At 39.0% G+C, this 27,175-nt stretch overlaps 2 protein-coding genes and 1 long non-coding RNA gene across 4 annotated transcripts; 1 reads left to right on the plus strand and 2 right to left on the minus strand.

Annotated features, from left to right (window-relative positions):
- Positions 1–1,484: 1,484 nt before the first annotated feature.
- LOC110950476 (E3 ubiquitin/ISG15 ligase TRIM25-like) lies at positions 1,485–12,347 on the minus strand. The gene is made up of 9 exons (XM_051946343.1): positions 12,201–12,347; positions 11,431–12,034; positions 7,663–7,758; positions 6,817–7,050; positions 6,568–6,736; positions 6,461–6,487; positions 5,605–5,667; positions 4,127–4,309; positions 1,485–2,152 (listed from the first exon to the last, which is right to left on the minus strand). The coding sequence occupies exons 2-9, from the start codon at positions 12,028–12,030 to the stop codon at positions 2,046–2,048; spliced, it is 1,479 nt and encodes a 492-aa protein (XP_051802303.1). The 5' UTR covers positions 12,031–12,034; positions 12,201–12,347; the 3' UTR covers positions 1,485–2,045.
- On the plus strand, positions 11,557–13,980 carry LOC127533410 (uncharacterized). The gene is made up of 2 exons (XR_007941163.1): positions 11,557–11,668; positions 11,758–13,980. It is a non-coding gene; the product is annotated as an uncharacterized LOC127533410 (long non-coding RNA).
- A 982-nt stretch (positions 13,981–14,962) lies between these two features.
- On the minus strand, positions 14,963–26,602 carry trim25 (tripartite motif containing 25). Of its 2 annotated transcripts, XM_022193058.2 has the most exons (11): positions 26,485–26,602; positions 25,561–26,164; positions 24,575–24,670; positions 22,723–22,956; positions 21,447–21,615; positions 21,325–21,351; positions 20,281–20,343; positions 20,092–20,184; positions 19,524–19,661; positions 19,068–19,127; positions 14,963–18,683 (listed from the first exon to the last, which is right to left on the minus strand). In XM_022193058.2, exons 2-11 carry the CDS (start codon positions 26,158–26,160, stop codon positions 18,151–18,153), a joined length of 2,013 nt encoding a protein of 670 aa, XP_022048750.2. In that variant the 5' UTR covers positions 26,161–26,164; positions 26,485–26,602; the 3' UTR covers positions 14,963–18,150. The 2 variants fall into 2 exon arrangements, with proteins under 2 accessions (XP_022048750.2, XP_022048751.2); XM_022193059.2 differs by lacking the exon at positions 21,325–21,351.
- Positions 26,603–27,175: the final 573 nt, after the last annotated feature.

A 27,175-nucleotide genomic window follows, 5' to 3' on the forward strand; every position in this document is an offset into this window, starting at 1 on the left:
ACCATCACACTGACATCAGTATATGGCGATCAGTTAAGCATTTACCAGTTTAACACGCACTGAGCTGCTGAACATCAGATGTTCATTTCCATAAATTCAATTAATCGTTTACACTCAAACATAATCATACATATCTACCGTTTAGTATTTAGATTATGGCTTATAGGCAACAGTAGCTGCTGTGTGTATCTGTATAATGTTTATTTAACCGTCTGAAACAATTTCTTTGTCACAACACAGCAAAATGTTTCAGAATTATTCTCATTTATTTTATTATTGTTTTGATATTTTTTTATGAATTTAAGAGACATGTAGTAATAACAGTAGTAACAATAGTGATTTTACAGAAATATCACAATTTTAAACCACAATTACTAGATACTTTTTAAGAGATCAGCACATCACAGATGAGTAGTTCAAGAACTGCTGGAAAAGCTGTAAATATGACATTTTTCTGGCTCTGATAAATGTAATTTTGGCTTTTTAATTTTTTTTTAATGTACAGTGTTTTCCTGGCAGAACTACATGTCGCAAAGGAGTATTTCAAGGGCCGTCAGAAAGTTAAAAAATCCAGAGAGTCTTTCTATTTTTACAATTTCAGGCTCTGATTAATGCTGCATTTTTATTTAATACCACCCTTCAGCAACCAGCCGGCAGGTTTTAGGGTTCAGAGAGTCAAACACCATTCATGGACCAGGAATGTCTGTGCAAACTTTATGAATGCTGCTTTGTGGAAACACCGCCTGCAGTTCAGCTGAATTTTTGTCACCTGACTGTTGGTCACAGCCAGGCGTGAACTAACCATGACGTCACCCGTTGGTTTCAACGCAGAGAAAATGAAGCCCGGATTTTGCTACTTCCTGGTCGCCATTTTGGATTTTTTGGAGCCAGTGACGTAAAAAGCGTCAAACAGGCTGGACCGGAGAGCAACTCGGGCCAGGACCAGTCAATGGGACTGTCAATCAAGTACAGTCACGTCCCCTGGCTTCGCCAACTTTAACGATTTATTTAAAATTCAGTATTGATTTATTTTAAGATCGGCCACCTGATCTCTCATTTTGACCATGAAAATTAACGGGGAAAAAATCCTGAGCTGTAGAAAATCAGTCTATCAAATTTTATTTTTTCGGGGATGAAAATGACGGTCTATGGCGCAGCTTTTTGGAGCCAACCCTAGCGGATGGCATGATATTGCAAGTTTTTGACACTTCCGGGTGGGCTTCCATTTTGGAGCCAGATGCTACGTCCATCTTTTTATACAGTCCATGGTCACAGCTGAGGCACGAATGTTTTCTCAGTAGTCACAAGGAGAGCTATTTTTATTTTTATTTATGCAGAATCTGTTGACAGCAAATGATATGCTTAGCAAGTGTTTTACATGGGACAGAATAAAGTGATTTTGATGAAATATCACAATTTTAAGTTTAGATCGAGGGACACTACAGATGATGATTCCAGGGACTGTTGGACAGCTGACATTCGGTTAGTTTCTGGCTCTAGTAAATAGTGCCATTTTACCATTTTATTAGAATTCAGAGGTTTAACCGTGCTGTTGTCTTCATTTACAGGCACCAATCTGGCAAGAAAATTCTTGTAAATATTTTCAAAAAATTTGTAAAAATCTCACCCCCCAAAAAATCCTAAAAATATCTAAAGTGATTACATATATATCAGTAAAACATCTAATTTTTTTTAAGAACATTCACAAAAAAAAATCAACCAAAATCGAGTGAAATTTGCTGGAATTTGGTTGATTATTTTTCTGAAAGTTCTTAAGAAACATTTTTAACATTTCTTTTTTTCCACCAAAAAATATTCAAACATTTCTCGAAAATGTTGAAAATGTAGACATCAGAAGTTTCATTGTGAAAATATAGTTTTTTTCCACATTTTCAAACTTTCAAATGGGTCAGTTTTGACCTGCAGAACAACACGAGGTTTAAGCAGTAGAATAGTGGCATTAAGTCATTAATAATATAATGCATGAATCCCACAGTGCCTCCATGTGGCAGGACTGCAGAAATAAACGCAAAATGCTGCTGCTTCTACAAATCGGGACGTGGATGTTGTGCTGAAGGTGGATGGTTTCTGGGTTTATCTTTCCCAGCTGGCTTATTTCCTCCTGGAGCACTGGGCGGCTTTTTATCTTGTTCTGTAGAAAAATGTGCAAAAAGTTTTCCTCAGTAGGTTCTTTGTAGTGTGACAAACACAAGATTTTCCAAAATTGCACACAAATGAAATAAATGACCAGTGTTGAGCATATGGATTACTGAAAGTGAATTTGTTTAAAACCAGTTGCCTTGCTAACTGAACAAAATTAACATTCATTTTATAAAATGTTTAACTATTCAGCAAGTCCAAATAAACCATAAAAATACCCATTTTTTTAACTGTAGCCACACTTTTTTACAGATAACATTCATTGCATTGGTGTAGCAAATGAATGTCGATCCTGTGTTTTATCAGAAGATGAGGAAATGACTCAAGTCAACACCTGAATACTAATATAGAAACGAAACTAAAGCAACACCCGTCAGTCCAACTAATCCCTACATTAAAAACCTCAGAGAACAATGTATTAGTCACCGCCTTCATAGCAAACAGCTGACGCTAAGAACAAAATATTCCACACCCAGTTAAAACAGTCATCGTGTTGTAATGACAAAACTCTTGCCAGTGATTCCACAGGTGAAGCGATGCAGCAGAGTTTCTGACTAATAGCATCATGTTTCATAAAACACAGATCAGAAGTCAGATCTAGACAAAAGACAACAGAGACATGATCAGGATGTTGGTCAAAGATGCTAAAACTGCAGATACAAAACAAAAAGTCGGCTGAAATGTGTAAAATAGCATCTTGTATGTCATAAATTCTGTCAATCTGACACAAAAACAAGTCAGGCACAACATTAAAAAGACTAACAGGTGAAGTGAACAGCACTGAAAATAAAAGTAGACTGAAACATATACCGATAAAAATATCTATTTTTATTTATAAAGAATCACTCCAGAAACTCCAGAACAACTTCTCATACCTGCTCAATCAGTTGTGACAGTTAACTTATAGTGAAGTTATAACTTTATTTTCACTTTTTTGACCAAGTATTTCATATTAAAAGTATTCTACATGTTTTGCTTTCTATTATTGTCAAAGCAGCTACATTAGTGTTCAAAAAATGTCACTAGTTTTTTTTTCCCCTATATTTTTTGTTAATGACATTTCTGAGGATCTAAAGTTTGGAAAGTTGTATTTTTCTCTTTAACCTTCTGAACTCCAAAATCTGCCGGGAGGTTTGAAAAGCACATCATCTTTTAAATAATCACCACAATTACACTATTTATTAGATCTGTCTTGGAAAATCCTACACTCCATGTCCACTTTTTTCTTTGTTGTCAAAGACGTCTTGCTGATGAGCGTGTCAGGTCCAGCAGAAGAGCAGGTGAAATTCCAATGGACAAAATGCCACCTACAGACCCGGATTCCGTATCGCTGCCATCCGCTGCGAGTGCCGAGTCACAGTGCTGCGTCACGCTGTCTGCTCCGAATCAGACAGAGCGCCCCTAGCAGACAATGTGGGGACTGCAGTTTGATCAAGCAAAGGCAGTAGTAATGAAGGTCATCATCTTTTTTCTACTGCCTTTGTTTTTCAAAAGGTGTCATTTAAATAAATGTCAAAAATAAACCGGTTTCTGTTTTAAAAACTAGAAATACTGGGCTTCTTGTCGCAATTATGAATTCATTAGTGACTCAGTTTTGACCAACAGTTATGTGACAAAAATTATGGAATTTTCAGCTGAACTGCAGGCTGTGTTTACATAGAGCTGAGAGAAGACAAGAAAATAATCAAAGAAATGTAACTCCCGTTTATTGTTGTTGTTTGTTTTTGTTTTGTTTTTTTTTGGGGGGGGGGGGAGTGTATAGCACTATAACTGTGTGATACTGCACAACAGACTTCTTTGAATTCTCTCTACTTCTAGCCATGATTGTTCTGTTTCTGTAGAGATGCAGGACTTTTTGTCACAGTGAACAATGTGCTTTTACTCTTTGCAGTCTATGCTACATTCATTTAAGTAAATGAGTAGATCTAGATTTTTTTGGGGTGATTTCAGGTTTTATTTTACTTACTTGTCATTTGTGCTGTGAGAAATGGAGAGCCTGGTGACTGGAACTGAGGGTACTGGGATTGACTCCAGCCCATCAGAGGCCCCATGTAGGAAGAACTCGGTATAAAAACTGGCTGGAAGACTGGCCGGATGGGAGGGCGACCTGGACTTTGGGACCTGCTCCGATGTTTCTGCTTTGAAAGCTCTGGAGAAAATAAAAAACAAGCAGAACAGCTGTTGGCGTTATAAAGGATCATGTGCTGCAAATGCCTATAAACTCTGCTTTACAATTCTTACATTTGTGCATGACAGACAAAAGATATTCTATCAAACTTCAGAGATTCAGTATGCAAGCTGCACACACATCACAAAAAAGCCACAGCTTGAGTTTTCTTGTGTTTGACTACTACGTGTGTAGATATTTATCATACACAGATAAATGGAGGTGAAGAGTTCATTTGATAAAAACCGATATCTTCATTTTTACTGTTTGGAAACATAGTACCAATCAAACTGTAGTGGGGCTGTTTGATTTACTGATAATAAACCCACATATGTAATTGGCCCTCCATTTTACAAAAAGTTTCTTTGAACAGCTTCATATTTTATGTTTCACAGATAAACAATGCCATGTAATGGGTGCTAGGTTTCTTCAAAGTGCAATATTTTAACATTCTTCAACATAAAATAAATAAAGTGCTGAAAATTGCAATCTTATATTGTTTGTACAGATATTATATAAAGTGTGTGGGAAAAAAATGGCAAAATTAAACCATTTATCAAAGCCAGAAACTGTAAAAACTGAAAAAACATCAAAAAATAACCAAATCTAAGCTTAAAACTGTGATATTTCATCAAATTATTTTATTCCACATGCCTCATATAAAAAATTATAACAAAGAAAGGGCTTGTACTAACCACTTCCTGTAAAAACCTGAAGATTCTGCACTTCTAGTCGCAACTCTGAAGCCGTTAGTGACTCAACTGCGACCAACAATCACATGACAAAAATTCAGGGCTTTGGTAGCTGAACTGCATTCTGTGTTTATACACTGTGGAGGAGACATCTATCGTGGATCGTATCGTTAGTACTGTAAAAAAAATAAATATTACATCTTAATCATATTTCCCAATTGTTACTCAGTATTTTACAGTATTCAGTGTAATTTATTTTTCAGTCCAAACAGAGGTGCAGCCAAGTTGCATCACCTTAATACCATGTGCTGATTCACTAACTGCATCTGAATGTGGTTTGGTTGAAGAGCAGCTCTGCTGTTTGATGCTATCAGCTGTAAAACATCAACCTGCAGGCCTTGACAACAGTTTTTTTTTATATAACAAAACACATTCAGAGTTCAGAATGTGCAGTGTGTGCTTTTAAAGGATGGAGTTTATCAGTTTTTGCAAATGAACTCTTCAGGTTTTCAGATCTTTATAGGTGACAGTGAGACTGTATTTGGATGTTTTGCTAAAATCATTTCTTCATAGAGACCAACGCACCAGATTCAGGCTGGGATCCAGGATATTTCGTCGCAGTTCCTGAGGCAGGAGCTGCTTTTTCACCTGTGAATAGTAAATGGAAAATGCATTGATACAGTTTTGCCCCTCGTTCATCCATTCTCAACAAACACACACAGCAATTGCAAAGTGCTACAAAACTGAATACCAGAAGGAATTTGGGTTTCAGTGTCTTGCTCAAGGCTACATGTAAACAAAAAGAGCTGGAGATCAAACTGCAAACTTTTACAGCCAACTATGAAGATTCCCGATGCAATGATTAAAGGAATTTTATAAACTCAGAAACAGTCAGACCACCGCCACCGGACACAGCATTCACGAGGGTTGATCAAAAAGTTATGATTTTGTGCTCATAAACATCAAAACCTGCACTGGATTTAAATTTGGACAACATCCCTGTCAAAATTCGGGCAATGATACTCCGCTGCCAGTGCTTCTGCCACACTCTGAAGTCCCGTTCATTAAGCATGCCAAGTACCATAAATGTTGTAAAGTGTATCAAAACAGCAACCTGAATTTCATTTTAGGGTAGAGGAAGCAGTCACATGGAGTCTGTGACAAAAAAAGCTTGTGCTGTTATCGTACATTTACACGATTGTTTGAATGTTCTCAGAGCTGTGATGAGCCTGTTATGTGTCTGTGTTACCAGAACAAATGCCTGTATGGTGTAAAATAGTGATGGTTTGAGTCTGATTCCTCACACAACCGCCCTACTTTTTCATGTGACCATGATTTCCATGTGCCAATGCACCAAAAGGAGTCCCTGAACTTTTTGATCAACCCTCATATGTGAAAACAATCAACATTCAATTTGCAGTATTTCCCACACAACACTCACCAGATGCTACATTTCTGGGGTTCAGTTCTGCAACAAAATTGAACATAATTGGCTTCAATATCCTTCATAATACAAACCTCCCATTAAAAATATACCTGCACATTCACCTTCTTTAGTTAAAGCTAATCTGGTCTCTGCGGGCTGCTTAAAAATCTCCGTCAGATTTTCCTTCAGCTTAGCAGCAAAAGTCTCTGCAGCCGTCACCTTCTTGGAGTCCAGGTTAATTCGCGGTACGTGAGGCTCAGACTTTACAACTTTAGGCAAGTTGAATGAAGCCTTTAAGGAACAAGGGGGAAGAGCTTACTATAATTGCATTTTGTTTCTCCAAGTCGTACAACATGTGGCTGTAATCTCACCTGTAGGAAAGCCGAGGTGTGGGATCGACTCAGCAGGCTGTTGATATCTTCTCTGGCTTTTCTCATCTTCTTATTGTTCTCAGTGTACCTCTTCATCAGGTCCCGGAGCTTCGTCTGACCGGCCTCCAGCTCACAGTCGACCTCATGTTGGGCCTCTCGTTCATCCAGAGCCAACATGTCCTGAATCTGCTGATACAAAGCTGACAGAGCTGCCTTTCTTTTGGCTGCTGCATCCTGGGTGAAGATACATACGCAGACAAGTGTATAACGAGGAATGAATCGCTGATTGATTTGTGTATTTTAACCCTTGTGTTGTCCTGCAGGTCAAATTGACCCGTTTTAAAGTTTGAAAACTGTGGGGAAAATATATATTTTCACAGTGAAACGTCTGATATCCACATTTTCAACATTTTTGGGAAATTTTTGAACATTTTTGGTGGGAAAAAAGAAATGTTAAAAAAAATATTTCTTTCAGAACGTTCAGAAAAAATCTACCAAAATCCAGAGAAATTCACTGAAGAAAATATTAGAAGTTTACTCATACATATATAGGTAATCACTTTAGATATTTTTAGGATTTTTTGGAAGATTTTTACCCTATTTTTGGAAACATTTACAAGAATTGTCTTGCCAAATTTGAGGGATTTTTTTTTAAAATAAAACCTTTAAGTTAACCTTTTAAGGAATTATTGGAATTTTCGTCCTGAAGGTTTTGCAAATTTTGAGAAATTTGTAGATTTTTTTTTTTTTTTTCAGACAAGGAAACAATATTTTTTGATGCCCGTAAATGAAGACAACAGGAGGGTTAAGTAACAATTCACATGAAATCTAATGTGTGAAAATTACCTTCAGGTTGTTCTGAGCCTCGTTTAACTGACTCATCGCCGTCTCGGTTTTCTCAATCTTATCATTCAGCAAAGCCAACTTGTCTCTGAAGCCCGACTACAAAGACAAACATACAGAAACTTACCCAGAGAATGATGTAAAGTTTGGTAAAGATTCTACTTTTTATCTTACATGTCCATCGTCTTTATTATTCCTGTTGGATTATTATTAAATTAAACTATCTTCTCATTGATTTTTTATTTTTCTAAAATGTCTTTCAAAAGGAGAAACAAGATTTATGCCACAAATTTGTCCAACAACTTTATATATTATGATGAAGAATTGACAATATTACTTCATATAGAAATTCACTGCACTAATTTATATATTGAAACTCTGAACCCCAAAACCTGCCTGTTTTGAACCATGCTGCATTTATTTTATTTATTTATTAAGTATATTTTACTTCACTCTCTAATCTGTTCTCTAATCTCTCTCATTTGTTTCTATACTTGTTTCCTACAAATCTAACTTTTTTTTTTTTAATTTTTCCCCATTCTGGCTCTGATGAATGGTGTCATTTTGGTGATTTTTTTTAAACCCCCCATACCTCAAAACAAGCTAGCAAGTTTGAAAAGCAAGTTATCATTGTAAAATCTCCAAAGTCTCACTGTTGGTCAGCCAGGAACTGTAAAATCGCGAAGAATTGTTGGATTTTCAATGATCTTTGAATTAATTAGGTGTTGTTCAGTTCTGTTGCTAAAAATAACCAAATCTAACCTTGAAATGATTAGATTTCATCAATTTACCTATATTTTACATTTAAAAAGTAGAACTCTTTGAATTTGATCAGATTATGTAAACAAAGAAAACTGCTCTCCAAATCACAAAGCCATTGATAAGTCAGCTGCAGCCAACAGTCACGTGACAAATATCCATTGATTTCTCAGCTGAACTGCAGGCCGTGTATGTTATGGAAAGCGCTTGGAGTTAATTTAAGTTCCCTTTTAAAATTGTGACTTTTTTTTACAACTAATGAAAATCATCAGTCAACAAGTTGACAGGTAACTTTGACAAAAAATTAAATTGGTTACATGTGGGCAATGAATATTCAAATTGATTTTAGTGAAAAACATGACAGAACTACAAGTAGGAAATATGGAATTAACAAAGTGAACTACACAGAAACAGTGTTTGTGTGCTACTAGAAACCACACAGGCTATTTATTTAATTACTAATTTTATTAACTTTGATTCATTTATTTATTTAAAGCCCTGAACTGAAGGGAGTGTTGCTGTTGCTGGTTGTTGAAATGTAGACTTTGTTCCTGACTACTCAGTCATTAATTCGTCATTGTTCAGCTTGACACCCATTCGAGAAAGCGATGGTTTGTCAGAGCTGTGCTGCAGCCTGTCAGCCTCTTTCCTAGAAAATGAAACTTAGTCCTTTGTTCTTCCCAATAGATTATTTACTGGAAAGTGAGAGGCCGTACATCAGCTACAGTGGAAATGTACACATCAAAATCTGTGATGCCATAAAAATGCATTAATTTAATAATTATGGGACAGGGGTTAACTTTGTTAATCATTCATTCTTAACTTGTAGCAAACCTGATTAGAAAGAAAATGGTTGACTTGCTGAGTCGTTTTCAACTTTTACAACTAGTAGTCTAAACCCGACACTGTAGGATAAGAATCCCATGAAGAACATGGGATTGTTTTACCGAAGTATGTGTGGGTTTTCACCAGGATCTCCAGCTTCCTCCTACAGTCCAAAAACATGCTGAGGTTAACTGGTGATTCTAAATTGTCTGTATGATTGTTTGTCTGTATATGTAGCCCTGTGACAGACTGGTGACCTGTCCATAGTGTCCGCTGCCTTCACCCTAAATCAGCTGGCATAGACTCCAGCCCCTCATAACACTACAGAGGACGAGGAGGTGCATAGATAATGGACAGATGGAGAAAATCTGTAAAATCTTTAGTAGTTTAAAAAAATATTTACCCTTTAGGAATTCTTGATGTACATAATTTTTCGATTACATAACAGCAGATATGTGTAAAATGTGTAAAATCTTTTTGCTTTTATATATATATATATATATATATATATGAATGTAATCAAGGAAATCTATTCAGGGTCAGGGTAGAGACTGCGATTTGCTAGATTTGGAGTTTCTACCAGTAGAGTTTGCGATTTTAATCTCTACCAGTAGAAACTCCAATCCTACCAGTAGAGATGGAACTTTAAATCTGACCCCTGTCCCTAACCTTAAAAGTCTAACCTTAGCCCTGACAAATCTCTACTGGTAGGATTGGAGTTTCTACTGGTAGAGATTGCGATCGCAATCTCTACTGGTAGAGACTCCAACTCTACCAAATCGCAGTCTCGACCCTGACATATATATATACATATATATTTGATTTGTATTTGTATTATTTTCTACATTGTAGATTAATACTGATATTTCATCAGGAAATATCTGTAAAAAAAATAAGATTTTTTTTCTGATTTAAATGCTGTAAATATGTGTAATTTAAAGATCAAACGTTAAAGACCCTTTATTTGTTTACAAACATTGTGACGTTTTTGTGGGCGGGGCTTATGCTGGAGGCAAAAGCGGAGCGAGAAGTCAAGCGGGACTGGGAGTATTTAGTTTGCGCTGGGAGTTTGCGCTGCAAACTCGAGCATTTTTAACCCGTTAAACTTAAGTGTACCGCCGGCGGTACACTTACTAATTTGCATAGGAATTTAAAGAATGTCCGAAGGTTGCAAACGCGATTATACAACCACTATACGCCGATGGAAAGCTTAGATTCTCATGAATCCGCCGGTATAAACCACTTTCAGATGTGATTACCACAGCGGGTAATATAAACACATTTGTCCGACAAACAACGAATATCCATCCATCCTTTCTTTGTACACGGCTTCAACGTACACAGCGCGACTCACATTTCCGGGTTCATTATTACACACAGATGAAAATATTCCACAAAAACGGCCATAAGCTAACCTTAGTCATCCAGACAACACAAGCCAGTAAACTATTTTGTCCAAAACATGTCTTGAAGTCGGTATATAATCCACGAGTCGGTCGTTTTCAAGGAAATGCACCTCGCGATGCGCGTCCAATATTCCCTGTATTTCTCGTCATATTTAACGGGTTATTGTTTTTGATTGTATTTTTTTCTGTGTCTTGTTGTGTCCTTGTACTTATGATGTGTGTATTTGGACCCAGTGTCTGGAATAAAGCTGAATTGAATTTAATATTTTTTATTTACAAATAGAATTTTAGCGATTTTTTGTACTGAAAATGGCTGGAATTGACTGCAGCTGATCGTCTCTGTCCAGTCTTTTCGCCTCAGTGCATTTAACCACAACTGTCTTCGTTCCCTCTGAGCACGAGTGTTCGGTGGAATCCTATAAAACTTTAATTTGCGTTCGCCAATGTCATTCCTCCTATTCTAGCATCCAAAAACACAGCAGGACGACATTTAGAAAAGTTGATAGAGCCTAGTCCCTCAGTCTTTCGTCTTTCTGTCTGGCCACGGGCTTCCTCTTTTGCCTCCAGCTAAAGCTGTGACGTCATTCGTGACGTGGGTCATTAAAGAGTCTATAGGAGAACGAAATAGTGTCATGTACAGTTGTGGTTGGTTTTTTTCTGTGATTTTACTAGATGTTATCTGTTGTCTAACAATTTACTTTAAAAAGTAAATTGTTAAAAACAAACAAAAAACTAATAGTTGAAACCTGTTCAAAACGTTCTTTTCTCGGTGCCCACTGACCTCCAGGAGGCTCCGCTGCTCCTCCGGGCTCCTGAAGGAACATCCTCTGTGGACCTGCTGCAGACAGAGGCTGCAGATCGGACGGCCGTGCTGGCTGCAGAACAGCTCCATCAGCTTGTGGTGATCGGGGCAGATGCGCTCCGTCAGGTCGCCCACAGGCTCGCTCAGCTGGTGGACCCGGAAGGTGGGATTCTCCCGGTGAGGCCGCAGGTGCTCCTCGCAGAAAGAGGCCATACAGGTGAGGCAGGTCTGCGCCGCCTCCGCCTCCATACACGTGTCGCAGCAGACCTTCATCTCCTTCTTCTTCTCCTCCTCGGCTCCGCTCAGCTCTTCCTTCGGACCTCCAGCTCGGCTCCTGAACGTTTCCACCACGGTGCTGAGGACCGTGTTCTTCTTCAGCTCCGGCCTGGTGGCGAACAGGGTCCGACACTGAGGGCAGCTGTAGGAGTCCGTCCAGGTGGTCAGCAGACAGTCCTGGCAGAAGTTGTGTCCACATGGGATGGTGACCGGACAGTCGAAGGGGCTCAGACAGATGCTGCAGGTCAGCTCATCCTCCAGACTCAGCAGAGAGAACGGAGGATCCTCTATGGCCGCCATCATCACACTGCACGGACAGAAACGAAACTTAACTGGTCAACTCACACCACTTTCCCCAACTAAACATTAAAGCAGTCTGACACGTAATTGTCTTCCTACAACAGTGCACAGAATGTTTCCATGTATACAGAATGTGTCTGTAATAATGCATCAGTCCTTTTGCCTCCACTTACCTGTGCTGTCAGTGCCGGTAACTCCAGCCAAGTGAAGTAACTTCAGCCTAGTTATACAACATGACTCATTAAAACTGTCCCTCCCTCTCAGTGCACTGCAGGTCAAACAGCAGATTTCCTTGATTACATTCAGCTCCATCATGTGAGCGCTGACAATCATTGACACGTCATCCACAACACTTAGAGAAAGCAGTGACAAGAAAAAACAAAACAGGATGTTGAGCTTGCAACCACGGATTCAACATTTTTTTTATGTTTAAATAGTGTGAATAAACAAATGAACCATTTATGAAGACAGAAACACGATATTTTGCTGATTTCTGCAGCAGACTCTAAGATCCCATATGGTTAAAGAATCTATTTTTACTGTGTTGGTTAAAAACTTGAAGGTATAAACTAAAAGCTATTATGATATCAAGATGTTTACCTCTGCCTTTCTTCACAGCTGGATACACTCCCAGCCGTACAAACCAGTTAGAATTGTGTTCAGTTTCTGTGTATAAACTGATAAACCAATTGACACCTCGTTTACACTTTATATAAATCTGCCTCCTCGATGCTTCCCGGTGAACCATCCAGAAAGAACAGCTGCCTGTCAATTCACCTGGTTTGTTTACTTTCTACAGCTGCTTCTGTTAACTCTAAAGTCTCTGAGCCAACAGAAAAACGCAGCAAATGTTCTTCTGATGGCTGCAAAGTCAAAATTAGTTTTATTGTGAATTCTTCAATATGTTGACTGCTGAGCTGAAGTCCATGAACATCATTCTGACAGAGGAGTTGTTTGTGTCCAGATGGGTGAGGGCTGTGTTGAGTGTGGTGGAGATAACATCATCAGTCGAGTGGTTGGCCTGAAAAGCAAACTGAATGTGGTCCAGTGTGGGGGGCAGGATGGACTTGATGTGCTGCTTGATTAGCTGTTGGAAGCACTTCATAAGGATGAGAGTGGAAGAGTGAACACAAGAGTCTTCATACACTCCCAGCATTGAACCAAGGAATTGAACACCCAGTGTAATACTGTCAAGTCAAACTGGAAGGAGCTGAAAACTCAGAGAAGGAGAAGCATTTACGCACAGGTGCTACACTCAGCTGAGGCGGAACCAATCTGCGGCTGCAGGTTTGCCACCGGCGGCATAAAAGGGGACACACGCAGCACTGAGGAGGGACTGAGAATGAATGACCGCGTTCAAACAAAGTGGCTGTGAGTTTCTGTTCGGAAAAGCATCAAAATCTGCGGCAAACTGTGCAGGATTGCTTTCATCTACAAAATCCGGGTTGCAGCCGGTAAGAGCAAAATTATGGAGACTCTAAAAAACTGTTTAAGCTGCCGATGTGGGCCACTGCATACGTCATTGGCAGTATGTGTTAGCATTAGCATTAGCCACGGAGATCGGCGTCAGCCACGAGCGGCTTGCTGTCAACTTTGTCTGTTTACCAATAATTGCCATGTGTTTTGTAATTTTTCAGTTGAAAATAAGATTGCAGGCTAATTGGTGCTAATTAGAGGGTTCCAGCTAAGACCAGTGAATTCATATTTGATTATAGTGTCACCCCAACAAAAGGTGAATCCTTACTGTAAGCATGTTGAGCTTTTTATCCAGAGATGGCGCTTTAATTTAAACCAGTAATGAAAAGCTGGATGGGTTTCTGTTTTCAGCTGTCACTCTTCAGTTCAACAGAAACTCGGCTGCTGTTTTCATCCATTAGCTTCTCTCCTGCTCTCTGTGCTCACATATACTGTATTTTCATAGTTAAATTCCTAATAAAGCTGTTCTTACTTACATATTTTTTCTCTTCTCAGATTGCAGAACAAGTATAAAATAGTGACAGTAATGCAGCCATTAAGACTACATGCTAACCAGCAGCCACTTCAAAGCTAAAATACAGATGTTATAATGTCTGACAAACTCACCAACCAAGAGTTAAAAACAACTATGCTGTGAACTCAAGGAATTTTCATGTAAAATGATACCCAGAAAGGCAGTTAAAGGTGTTGTTTTTTTTGTGTGTGTGTGTGTGTTTTTTTAAAGTCCTCATTCACGTCAATATTAGCTGCCCTGCTGTCAATCACAAGTGCAGAGAGAGTCTTCTTCCTGAAGGGGGTGGGAACAGCAGCAGCTCAGATGCTTTTAAAGCTACTGACATTGAAAGAGCCTGTTTGGAATAGAACTAAAAACAGGAGTTATTCAGTCTTGGTGAAATGAACTTCCTCTGTTATCTCTTGACACGAAAAATTAAGACACATTCTGAGGAAATGTGAAACTTTGATCAATTTGCTAAAAAAAAAAAAAAAAAAACACTGACCCTGTGAAGAATATTTTTTTGAAAGAATCACAGAGGGCAACATGGAAAAATCTGTTTCAGTTGTTACATCTGAAGAATCTACAGTGATGGAGGTTTATACTGATGTCATTTATACGTAGTCTGACTTACCAGATCTATACTGTCATGCAGCTTTCTCCTCTTCTTCAGCTGTTTACATGCTACCTTTTCTAATCTGTGCATTCCAAGCAATAACAACCTCAAGGCAGCAACATGCAATAAGGCAGTCCTGCTTTTTTGGGGGTAAATGACCAATTTTAATGACAGTTCTTGTCGCAGAATAATACTGAGGTGCAGTCAGACCATTCTACAAAGTTCTGTAAAGTGGTCTGACTATTCCAGACTAACCTGTAGATGAGACAGTAAAATTTGTCTGATGCAATTTATTTTATCTGCTCCTTTATATCACTTTTGGCTTACAAAAAAAAGAAAGGACAAGTGTCTGAGGCAGAAAAGCTTTTATTATTTCCCAGACCATTAAACACTGAAGCTTTACATAGAGGCTGGTTTGATATTATCTTCTGACAATATACGGTTTGAGGAAAAATCAATGTATTGAATATTATTTGAGGGAAAAAACAAGAAACTAAAATTCAGGTGAATCTACAATGGAGTCAACAAACATAAATTTTCCTGAATTCTGATACAAATATTACGTGATTAAGACTCGGCAGTGAGAAAAACCAGGCATCACTGTGCTACATAAAATATCTGTATAGATTCAAAAAGCTTCCTGTCCCAACCCAACAGCTTCCCTTCGATGCTATGCAATGGCAACAGGAGATTTCACCAAACAGGTTCAGACCAGGTACAGTAATATTGACATAAAACCCAATAATGAAGCTCCATACCTGAGCTGCTTTGGTAGAAACACACTGCAGAGATGTATTTACTGCAGAACCGTCCTTGGCTTATCGCTGAGGTCACTCTGCAACAGTGAACCTCTTTAACAGTGAAGTTAGCAGAACCCAACCGATGCTGGATGTTTGTTGCCCATACCGACTTTAGGGAGTAAGAAATTCTGATATCGATATATCAGCTAAGATTGTCTATAAATATGTTAAGACTTGTGCTGAAAAGGGGAAATGATTGGGTCATTGCTATTAACCTTTCAGCAATGTGTCTCACAAACTAGTCATTGGTAAAGCTAGACTCCGCACCTTACTCTGCTGCATGTGCTGCAGATAGTGCTGAGTGGAGTTGTGGCTGCTCTCCTGCACAAACTGTACCATGACTCAGTTTCCAAATTACTCCAAACATCTTTTTTTCTGGATTATATTCCGTAGAAGACCGTTTTCACCTCTGACAACATATATGTCAATACAGACCAACATCTGCGGATGATATCGACTGCCAGGTAAATCAGTCAGGCTCCAGAAGTTAGTACGTAGTCTAACTTTGTCAAAAAGAACAAATAGAGCCATGACAAAGCAGCTAACTTCACAGCTGCCTTGTAGACACCTGTACAGTTTGCAATTTCCCAACTTTCCTGCAAAATGTGTGTACTTTAAATCTTATACAACCACTTAATAGCCAATGTATGGCAGCAACGCAGCTCCACCAGTGATTCAGCAACACATTTTACAGGTAAATTCGTACCGCACAACAAATAATTATACATCTCACAACCTTCCTTCCACCTTATGAAAAGCCAGCAGAGCTCAGTGATGAATTGTTGGTTCAGCCTGCCTACTATAGATAAAACCGTATGGAGTTTTATCTGTAGGAAGCACACAATGTAGCATAAGATCCCAGGTTTAAATCTATCCAAGGAGCATTGCTGCATGTTGTCTCCTCTCTCTATTCTGACTCAGAATCCACAACTGTAAAACCAAAGTCTATACGACTTCTGGTCCCATCAAACAAACCAGTCATAGAACTGAAGGAGTGAGCAAACAATACATTCAATAATCACAGTGAAACTTCCATATGAACATGAGTTCAATCACAATGATTTCAGAGAAACAAACGTATTTCTGGCCAGCTACTATACATGAAAAGTACTTACAAAAGCACAAGTTATTTCTTTGATAACGGATCTCCTCCAGACAGAAGATTTGAAACTTCCAGAATCAGCAAACGGACCGAAATCTACATTTTATATGCAGAATTCAAAAATCCTTCATCAGTTTGCAGTCCGGGCAAGTTTTTAAAATTTTGAACCTACTGCTGGAGGATTTTGACTTTCCCCATCTTCAAATAGTGATTTTCACTGTATCGCCCAGTGCAACACTCCAGTAACACAACTTGCCACACTGCAGCGATAAATTCACTTCTTCATCTAAATGCATTCATTACCATGTGATGATAAATAATCTGCACAGGTAAAACGGAACACCCTGCTGCACACACATGTAATTAGTGAACAGTATTCAGTGAGAAAATGAATTAAATCTCAAACGATTGAAACCCAGCCACTGTTGTAAGCTACTTTCTGTAAATGTACTGCATCTTCACACCAAAACATGCTGTTTTTTTTGGTATATTCCTTCAGCAAACGAGTTAAAAACGGATTTCATCTTGAAATGCCCATCATAACGTGATCGGAATACGTAAGTGCATCACAATCACTTATGAAACACTTAAGAAACACAAGTTGGAGTGTTTTTGCTGTGTTTTCTGAAGTGCTGCCAACAAGATACCAACAACAGCTAATGACTTATTCTATGATAAGCACTAACTCGTCACATCTGTTCCTGCTGTGATGCCTCAATCTGGAGAATTCTCAGACTGGACTGCTCGGTTCTCTTGGTTTGACTCAGATCTACTAGAAAGGGACTAAAAAGCTTGCAAGGAGCTTTATTAGTGGGGACAATGATTGTTTTACCTGTCGGCAACGCGATAAAGCCGGAAATGGAACAGGAAACACTGGTTTTCCTACTTCACGTGATGACAAAAAAAACAGCTGGGGGGTTCTAGCCAATGTAGGTTTTCATTTTTCCTCTTCCAAACATTAAACACAAGTTTTTGATAGCTGTAATGCAGATAGTTCCAGCTAATTTTGCTGCTACATACAAAAAATTTGCATGAGTCTTATTTTCCATGACTAACTTACAGGAGAAAGCTGTTAAAGCTTCCTGGATACACACACTTTCTCGTCTTTTTAAATTTGTTCACAAAATGCAGAGTTTGCTGGCATGCAGATTCCACACGTGCACAACAAAATGAGCGAGGAACAAGGAGAAACTCTGAAAAGGAAGATTTCAGTTGTATGGAAATAGTTTGGTCACAGAAAGGGAGGGGAAAAAAAAAACAGCCCACGACCCAACTGATTAGCCTATTTAAATCAGCACCACAAAGCTCCGTATGATGAATGCAAAGTTGGCTCTGAATGCTATGCAAAGGAAAAAACTAATGTGCCAGTGTCACACCATGCTTTTTTTTTGACATGCTTTTCTTTTTAAATAATTGTATATTTTCAGTGCACATTCACTCCCCTACAAAATAATGAACATTTTCCTAATTGAATTTTTAAGCCATCTAGCAAAAACTATAGTATTTCTGCAAATTCCAAAAAGCAAAATATATCAGTATTTTCCAATATTGTGCAGCTGTACTTCATTAACAGCTTAGTTTCCTTTCACATTATTAGCATTAGCAATGACAACAAAAGCCTGTGTGTTTGTGCTGCTCATCCCTGCAGCTTGCACAAAGTGATGGAAGAGCCACTCGAGAAAATCCAGAAAGCTGGATAGACGGCTTCAGCGAAGGGGAACACAAAGGTATGGAATGGATACGCCCGGTCAGCCACGTTATAGAAAGTGGCCAAACCATCCTCGCAATCCAACAGCACGCCCACGCGCTTCGGATTGGGATTGGCCAGCACGGTCTCACTGCTGTTGTGCCAGGCTGACAGCTTGACGTTGAACCACTCGACGCACCAGGACTGGTTGTTGCGGCCCAGGCGGCTGGTGGGGCCTTTGCGGTCGATGGTGCCGTAGGCCAGGCCGATGCCGATGAAGTTGTTGCTGCTCAGCCGGACCTCCCAGTAGTGCCGTCCGCGAGAGAAGCCCTTAGAGGCGAGAACCTGGGAGCAGACGGTGAAGCGCTCGGGGCAGTCGGGGTAGTTTGTGTGGTCGTCGGACACGGCGGCCTTAGTGAAGCCCTCACTCAGCGCGATGCGTTTATGAGCCGTTCTCGGATCCAGAGTGAGCACAGTGCCATCTGGAAGGAGAGAACACAGATGAAAGCTTTAAAAAAAAAAAATGCTAAAAGACAAGTGTGGGCGGCACCAGGAAGTGAGAAAATGGGTTAGTGAAGGATATTAAGCCTGAAGTCTGAGTTTCCACAGCGAGATCACCATGGCAACAGATGCTGGACAGCTAGATCACCATGGTAACTGATGCTGGACAGCCGGATCACCATGATGCTGTACCCCCTTGCTGCCAGATTGTCCTTTTTCTGACAGGACTTATTTTTTTACAGTGTATGCTGAAATGCATTTAGTTTTTACTGACTAAAACAACTAAAATTTGATTAAAACCAAAACACATTTCCATCAAAAGACTGAAACTCAATCAAAACCAGGTGCCAAAAAGCTGCACTTACATTTCAGAAGGTCAGTTCTTTTTGCAGCAGCACTTACGTCAGGGGGAATGTCCACAGTTTCTATAACAGAAGAAGATGAAACTGTTATTTGTAATCGGATGAAATATAAATGAAAATTTAAAAAAAAGCATTGATTCTGCATATCAGTCTGTTTACAGCTACTGTGGATGGTTATTCATTGTTGTCTCCATGCTGATACTGGACATATCTCTGGTTCTATGTAGGAAATATATACAATATATAAATATATACATACAATATATGTTTGCCTGTATGGGGAATGTTTACAGTGAATTCAAGCTTCAGCAATGAAAAATGTGTAAAAAAAAAAAAAAAAAAAAAAATGTGTTGCTTATGCTGCTCCAGAGGAATGAAATAAATATCGTTACCAAGTAAGCAGTGAAGGTTGGTCCTTTAAAAATGATAAAACTCTGGGAAATGGTATCTGGTGCCTACCTGGGTTCTCTTTGGCCTCAGCTGCAGGATTTCGGCCTCTGGGTTTATCTTTCCCATCGATGTTCAGCAGGTTTTCCATTGAATGGGCCTGATTCTTATTTCCTGTCTTGTCGTCGTTGGTCTGGGGCTTTTTGGTTTCTGAAGAGCAAATAAAGACACTTAAATACACTCCTGTCACATTTTTACTCACCGTGGGCTCAATTTTCACTGCAGTATAAAGTCCTGCACCTCTTATCGTAACAGCACAACCATGAAGACGGAGAGAGAAATGTCTTCTGAAGTGTATGACATAGTTAGAATGTAATAAATAACAGAAAAAACAAAATGCAATTTCTCACACATAACGCATAACTATCAAAGTGTCTACAGCTGTTGCCGGGATAGAGATATTGTATTAAAATCAAAACTGAAATCTACTCTGGCAGACATGAGTGTTGTTGGCCCCACTGCTGATATTTAGTAGCTGATTGAAAACATTTAGTAGGATTTAGGATCTCAGATTCAATGCACTGCAGTGAAATTAGTTAGTTTCAGTATCACTGTAAAATAAAAAGTCACATTTTCTTACTTTGTGGTCTCTTCTTTTGGCCTGTTTTGGACTGAGGACCTGGACTGTGGGACCTTGGGGGTGGTTTGTTAGGCCCCAGAGGCCACTGAGGCTCTGAAAAAGCAACAGGTGAAATATATACACATTTATAGAATATTTATTTAAAAAACTAGATTTACGTTAGAAAACATGCTGGACAGATGAACATACCAGATGTCTGGGAAATTCCAGGGCTTGGAAGTTTGAATCCAGAGGGAAAAACTGGTCTTTCACCTGAGAACATGCAACACTGTGTTAATGTCTTTTTACCTGAAGGTATTTCAGTCTTAAATCTGTTGAATAATTTCTGCTCAGCCATCTTTGATTTCTCTCAAGTTTTTATTCTATGAAGTAAGGTTATTTTTAAAGATGCATGTGAAATTTTAGATTTAATTCTCAGATTAATTACTTTCAAGATTATTTTATAAATGTCCTCCATCCCACTTCAGTGTTTTTCTTTTTCCCTGCACAATGACATTTGAAGTTGAATTAAAATATTGCAGGAACCATTAATTTCTCATCGTGTCATCGATTCAAAATCACAGTATTGTACAAGTAGATCAAATATTTCTTTATTATGGTTGAATTGCCGTCATGAAAAGTCCAACCTTTGAGCAAACATTACAAAAACACCTGATATTTTTCTTGGTGATATTTTAGGAACCACGGTGAAACTCCAGAAGTCTGTTCGACTTTGATCATACTAACAATCTTTTAGTTTTTAACGGTACAATTTGTCAGAGCAGCTCAATCAGTTACGAAAATTCACTGAAAATAACTTTTTTTTCCCCCATTTGTGTGATCAAGTATTTCCTTATAAAAAATGTTTTGAAACATCGTGACACACAGCTACATATGGCTCAGAAAATATCACTAGGTGGTTTCTGATTATTATTTTATTGTGGGACTTTGCATGACCGATCTGATTTATTTTTTCAGAAAGCATTTGATATATTAGGCTCAAATTTCATAGATACCGTTTTAAATATCTGTACTTTATTCTATTAAGCTTTCAAGCAAATCAGAGACAGAATGACCCCTCAGTTAATGTAAACAGTTACGCTAATTAGTCTATTAGTTAGTAGTAGTAGCTTAAAAAGTTAGTAAAACGTTAGTAGAAAGTTTTTTTAATTGGCACCAAAATGCAGGAGAATTTCCAAACAAAAGCTCTGACTGGGCTTCAGTTTCCATCAATCCCCACATGAAACAACTCACCAGGTGCACAAGCATCTGTGTCAATTTCTGCAACAAAATTGGACAGAGTTTCTTTGCTGTTCTTTCTCAGAGCGTCTTCAACCATAAAAACCTCCTGTTCAAAGATGCACTTGTATATTCACCTTGTTTAGGCAGTGGTAGTCTGTTCTCGACAGGCTGTTTGAGGATCTCCGTCAGATGGTCCTTCAGGGCCACGGCGAAGGCTTGACCTGCCAGCACCTTCTTGGAGTCCAGGTTGATTCGAGGGCTGTAAGGGTCGAACTTCACCGCCTCAGGAAGGTTAAATGAAGCCTGTGAAAAGAGGAACACCATGTTTTTGATTAATGCTCTGCTCTGCTACATCCAAACAAACTTACAGAAGAGCCTTATTATTGCTATTTTTCTCTTTAAGTTTTTTACTCAGTTCAGCTGAAAAAGTCCCAGAATTTTTGATCACAGCTGAGTAACTAATGGTTTCAGAATCACCGTGATGGTTGCAGATTTTTTGCATTTTGTTTTACAGAATCTGATTACAGCAAACAGTGTATTTTTTTTAGACATACAATTAGTTGAAACACATGAAATAAATGGATTTTGGTAAAATATCAGTTTTAAGCTTGACATATGAACACTTTGTTAGGTATAATATTTCTAATAGTAAATCAGAATATAACAACATAATTTATAGAAATATAATTTCTCTACCTGAAGTTACGACTTGTTTGAAGCGAACTAAATTGGTAGCACTGATCATATTTATTCCTGTACACAGTCAAGGATAGGTAAATTAAAGGCATGTGTTCCGCACTGGGAGATGGTTATCGTATGTTTTGTTGGAGGCCGATGTAGGGTCCAGACCAGCTGGACTCACTGGGCTTTACTTGCTTTCTTTGTTTTATGGGGTTTAAGGTGGGAGGATTTCTTCATCGTTATTTTTTATTTATGTATGTACATTTATTCATTTTGGTGTGTTAACACTAAAATGATCACAAGTGTACCTTTATTAATAGGATGAAGTGGTTAAATTCAAGATAAGTCTTTTTTCTCCTTAGAAATAGGCACTTAAAAACAGTCAATTGTCAATATTGACTGAAACGGAACATTCTGTGGTGATAGCCCTTTCCGGTTATTTTCACCTGCCTTTTGTTAGATCTACCTTTCCCCTGCAAACATTAGAGAAATTCAGACTAAACAGAACCAATGATTGACTAACTCTGCGTAAATGTGATGTTAGCTTTGGCTGAACATACCAAAATGTGGATTTTGTCCTCCAACTCTTCAGGAAGCGATCTCTTCACAGATTCAAACCAGTTTCCAGATACTTTAAATGGATGTATTACTACTACTACTATTACTACTGTTCCAGAGTCATGCTACCATTGCTAATGCAGATGTGTGAACTCATCACAGCAGTCTTACCTGCAGGAAGGTCAGGCTTCTGGACTGAGTCAGCAGACCGTGGATGTCATCTTTTGCCTTGTTCATGTTGTCGACGTTCTCGGCGAACTTCTTCACGAGAAGCCTGAGTTTGGTCTGACCGCTCTCCACCTCTCGGTCCACAGCGTTCAGAGCATCGCGCTCGTCTCGGGCCAACATATCCCGGATCTGCTGGTACTCAGCCATCAAAGACTGCTTCTTCTTGGTCGCCGAGTCCTGGGGAAGGTCATGACAGCATCCAAAAGTCATTAAATGAACAGTAAACAGGACTTGGAGCTTGAAAAATCTCAGTAAAAACTGTTCTATTCATTTATATTCCCTGTGCATCTGCACTTGGTTGCAAAACCATTTAAAGTACTTTTTAAAAAAAGTCCTCCCACTTAACTTACAACAGCTCGTTTCAGTTTATTTATTTGTCTTTAAAATTTAACCGCTCTAACTAATGTTTTTATTTTACTAACTTTGAATGGGAACATGTTGTTTGTTGTTGTCTGAGTTCATTTGTGTGCCGACATCTTTCATTCTTTACTCGGCCACATTTCAGATGAGGCCTTTGTCCTTCAATGTGCTCAAGAGGTTAAATAAAGGTTGAATGAATTAAAGTAAACAGAAGCAGGGGAGAGAGCTGATTTGATTTTTTTAAAAAAAAATGCTTTAGATCATTGTAACAAGGGATCCAACTTTTAACTAATCTGTATCGGAGAGAACCGAAGATCAATCCTTTACGTCTGCTGTCACACAAACAATTTTAGTAATTTATTTTCCTAATAAATGAAAAATTATCAAAGTATAATTGATTAGTTTATAATAGACAACAGGTCACACTGGATATGTGCCACAGGAACACAGAAACACTCTTCTAGCTGATCCATGTCGAAGATTGTTAGGCTTCACATAAAGTCTTTACCACGGTGCCCCTTTACGAGCTTCACCCACACAATATTCTTTGTTTTGTTGATTTTTTTTTTTTTTACCGGAATAGCAGAAAAATATTAATAATTAGGGCTACATGATATATTGTTTCAGTAGCGACATTGCAATGGGAAGTAAGACGCAACAACTTTTTTTTTCTGCTTCATACAAGAAGAAAACCTGCGAGGTTCTCATTTTTCATGACTGACCTAAAACAGACCAACTAGAATATACTCTGATTTCAAGGTGAATTTTTTTCTTTTTTTTAAATTTTATTTACAAGACACAGAGTTCGTTTAACATCCAGGCTCTACATGTCCACAGCAGAATTAGCGAGAACCAGGAGAGAAACACTGAAAAGGAAGACTTAGTAAAAAAAACACACACACACAATAATTGGATATAAAGATTTTTGCTTCCCACAATTGAATGAACATATTGACACTTAAAATGGAATATTCACAGAACATAGTGCATTTCGATTAACTCAACTGGTTCCAACTGTGGATAAATCTGACATTACAACACTTCATCTTACTCTTTTATAAGTGATTTCAGTGAATCACCTGCCTGAGCTGCAGTAACTGAGTGGAGACTTGAAGCTTCTCTGTGCACCACCAACTAACCACCTTCTACTTTCGTTTGCATGTGAGGCGTTTACAGAACACTGAAAAAAATGTATCGTCTGTCAATAAGCAGATGTGTTTTGGGTGCAGTTTCATTTAGGCTTTGTCACTCAAATATAGTGAATAAAAATCAAGTCTGGTTTTTGCTGCAAAGTTTCAAATATTAGCAAGAATGTAGCACAACAGTGAACAAAAGCAGTGAGTTTATGTCAACATGTAAGTGCAATAAATCGATGAAAAACTGACTATCATTTTTTCCCTTTGCATGAATAACACAGTGAAACTCTGAGTTTTACCTTCAGCTTGCTCTGCGTGTCGGTCATTTGAGTTATTACAGTCTCGTTCTTCGTGATCTTCCCGTCCAGTAAAGTCAATTTGGTTCGGAGGTCAGACTGCAAACACAAACATGATATGTTCAGTTAACTCAGACAGACTCTCACACAGATCAGCAATTATATTTTAATACAACCGAATCCACAAAAAAGCTGCTCTCACAGATTTTTCTGTTTCTGTTGTCGGACAGCAGAGCAAGGATGAAATACAGCCCATTAAGATGGCATATGCAGCTGTGATGTGAATTCTAGAGACATTTCCATGTAAAATGATCCTCAGTAATAAAGTAAGAGAGTGATAGAAAGTCTCATATTTGTCTGTGTTGGCTGCTGTGAGGTCATCTATTGACCTCCATGCTGTCAATCACAGACACAGAGAGAGTCTTCTTCCTGAAAGGGGTGGGGACAATGGTAGCTCAGCTTCATTTAAAGCTACAGACACTGAAACACTCCCTTGAAACAGGATTAAAACCAGGAGTTATGGAAGACAGAGGTCATCTGGGTATTTCAGTACACCCAGGTTACTCAGCCCTCACTGAAAACAAACCAGAAACTGGCCAAAAAAAACAAGAAATGTGATTTTTCGCTGGATTTTGGTTGATTTTTTTTTTGTAGATGTTCTTACAGAGAATATTGGAAGTTTTACTGATATATACATAATCACTTTAGATATTTTTTATTATGTTTTTGGAAGATTTTTTTTAGAATTTTTGGAAAATATTTACAAGAATTATCTTACCAAATTTGGTGGATTTTTAAAAAATAAACTTTTAAGGGAAACTTTGAAGCAATTATTGGAATTTTCTTCCTGAAGGATTTGCAAATTTTCAGACATCTGGGAACCTTTTTTTGCTGATTTTTTTGGATTTTTTTCAGACAAGGAAACATTATTTTCTGATGCCCGTAAATTAAGACAACAGGAGGGTTAAAGCTGGCAGGTGCCCACTGACCTCAAGGAGGCTCCGCTGCTCCTCCGGGCTCCTGAAGGAACATCCTCTGTGGACCTGCTGCAGACAGAGGCTGCAGATCGGACGGCCGTGCTGGCTGCAGAACAGCTCCATCAGCTTGTGGTGATCGGGGCAGATGTGCTCCGACAGGTCGCCCACAGGCTCGCTCAGCTGGTGGACCCGGAAGGTGGGATTCTCCCGGTGAGGCCGCAGGTGCTCCTCGCAGAAAGAGGCCATACAGGTGAGGCAGGTCTGCGCCGCCTCCGCCTCCATACACGTATCGCAGCAGACCTTCATCTCCTTCTTCTTCTCCTCCTCGGCTCTGCTCGGCTCTTCCTTCGGACCTCCAGCTCGGCTCCTGAACGTTTCCACCACGGTGCTGAGGACCGTGTTCTTCTTCAGCTCCGGTCTGGTGGCGAACAGGGTCCGACACTGAGGGCAGCTGTAGGTGTCCCTCCAGGTGGTCAGCAGACAGTCCTGGCAGAAGTTGTGTCCACATGGGATGGTGACCGGACAGTCGAAGGGGCTCAGACAGATGCTGCAGGTCAGCTCATCCTCCAGACTCAGCAGAGAGAACGGAGGATCCTCCATGGCCGCCATCATCACACTGCACGGACAGAAACGAAACTTAACTCAAGTGCGGGAAAACGAAAGTAAAGAGGTCGGTGTTGATCCATTTCTACAGCGAAATGAATCAATAAAATCGATTATTTTTTTCCTAACTCGGTGACTTTTGTTTGCAAATTGATTAAAAAACTGCGACAATACACTTTAAAAACACTGAATTTATGTGAAATCTAATCATGACGCGCGAACACAAACTGCGTCCAAACGCTGGTTTCACAAACAAGCACACACAAATTCAAAACACAGGAAGCAGAAATCTTAAAATCTGTGTTAAATATCCAAACTGAGTCTAAACCGTACCTTTAATCCTCCAGTGAGCAGTAACCACACCAGACCTGAGTCACTTGTGAGGCACGGCGCTGCGCACTGACCTCATATCATCTGCAGAGTCCTCCTCGGTCCCTCCCACTCCGTGCGTGGGACTCACGTACAGTGAGCTGTATTATTCATATTATTATCAACCTGGTGCGGCTTATTAGAACGTTTCCTTCTTCCTGGTGAATCTTTGTGCTCCTGTTTGTTCCTTTTCCGCATTATTTTTGTGTTATTTTATCTCAAATCACAGCTTCAGCCACCTCTGATTTGCTTGAAACTTAAAATATCAATATGTACAGTATCGTTCAAAAGTTTGGGGTCGCATAGAAAGGTCCTTATTTTTGAAAGAAAGACTTTCTTAAAAAATGAAGATAACATTAAATGAATCAGAAATAGAGTCTCGGCATTGTTAATGTGTTAAATGACTGTTCTAGCTGATTTTTAATGGAATATATGCATAGGGGTACAGAGGAACATTTCCAGCAACCATCATTCCTGTGTTCTAATGCTACATTGTGGTAGCTAATGGTGTTGAGTTGAAAGGCTCATTGATGATATATATATATGTGTGTGTGTGTGTGTGTGTGTGTGTGTGTGTGTGTGCAGAAATCTCATTAGTTGTTTTCTTTGCTTGTTGCAGGCCAATAATTCGACCCTTCTGAGACAGATTAACATC

The sequence above is a fragment of the Acanthochromis polyacanthus genome, chromosome 3 (genome assembly GCF_021347895.1).
Source record: "Acanthochromis polyacanthus isolate Apoly-LR-REF ecotype Palm Island chromosome 3, KAUST_Apoly_ChrSc, whole genome shotgun sequence".
In the NCBI taxonomy this organism is placed as follows: domain Eukaryota; kingdom Metazoa; phylum Chordata; class Actinopteri; family Pomacentridae; genus Acanthochromis; species Acanthochromis polyacanthus.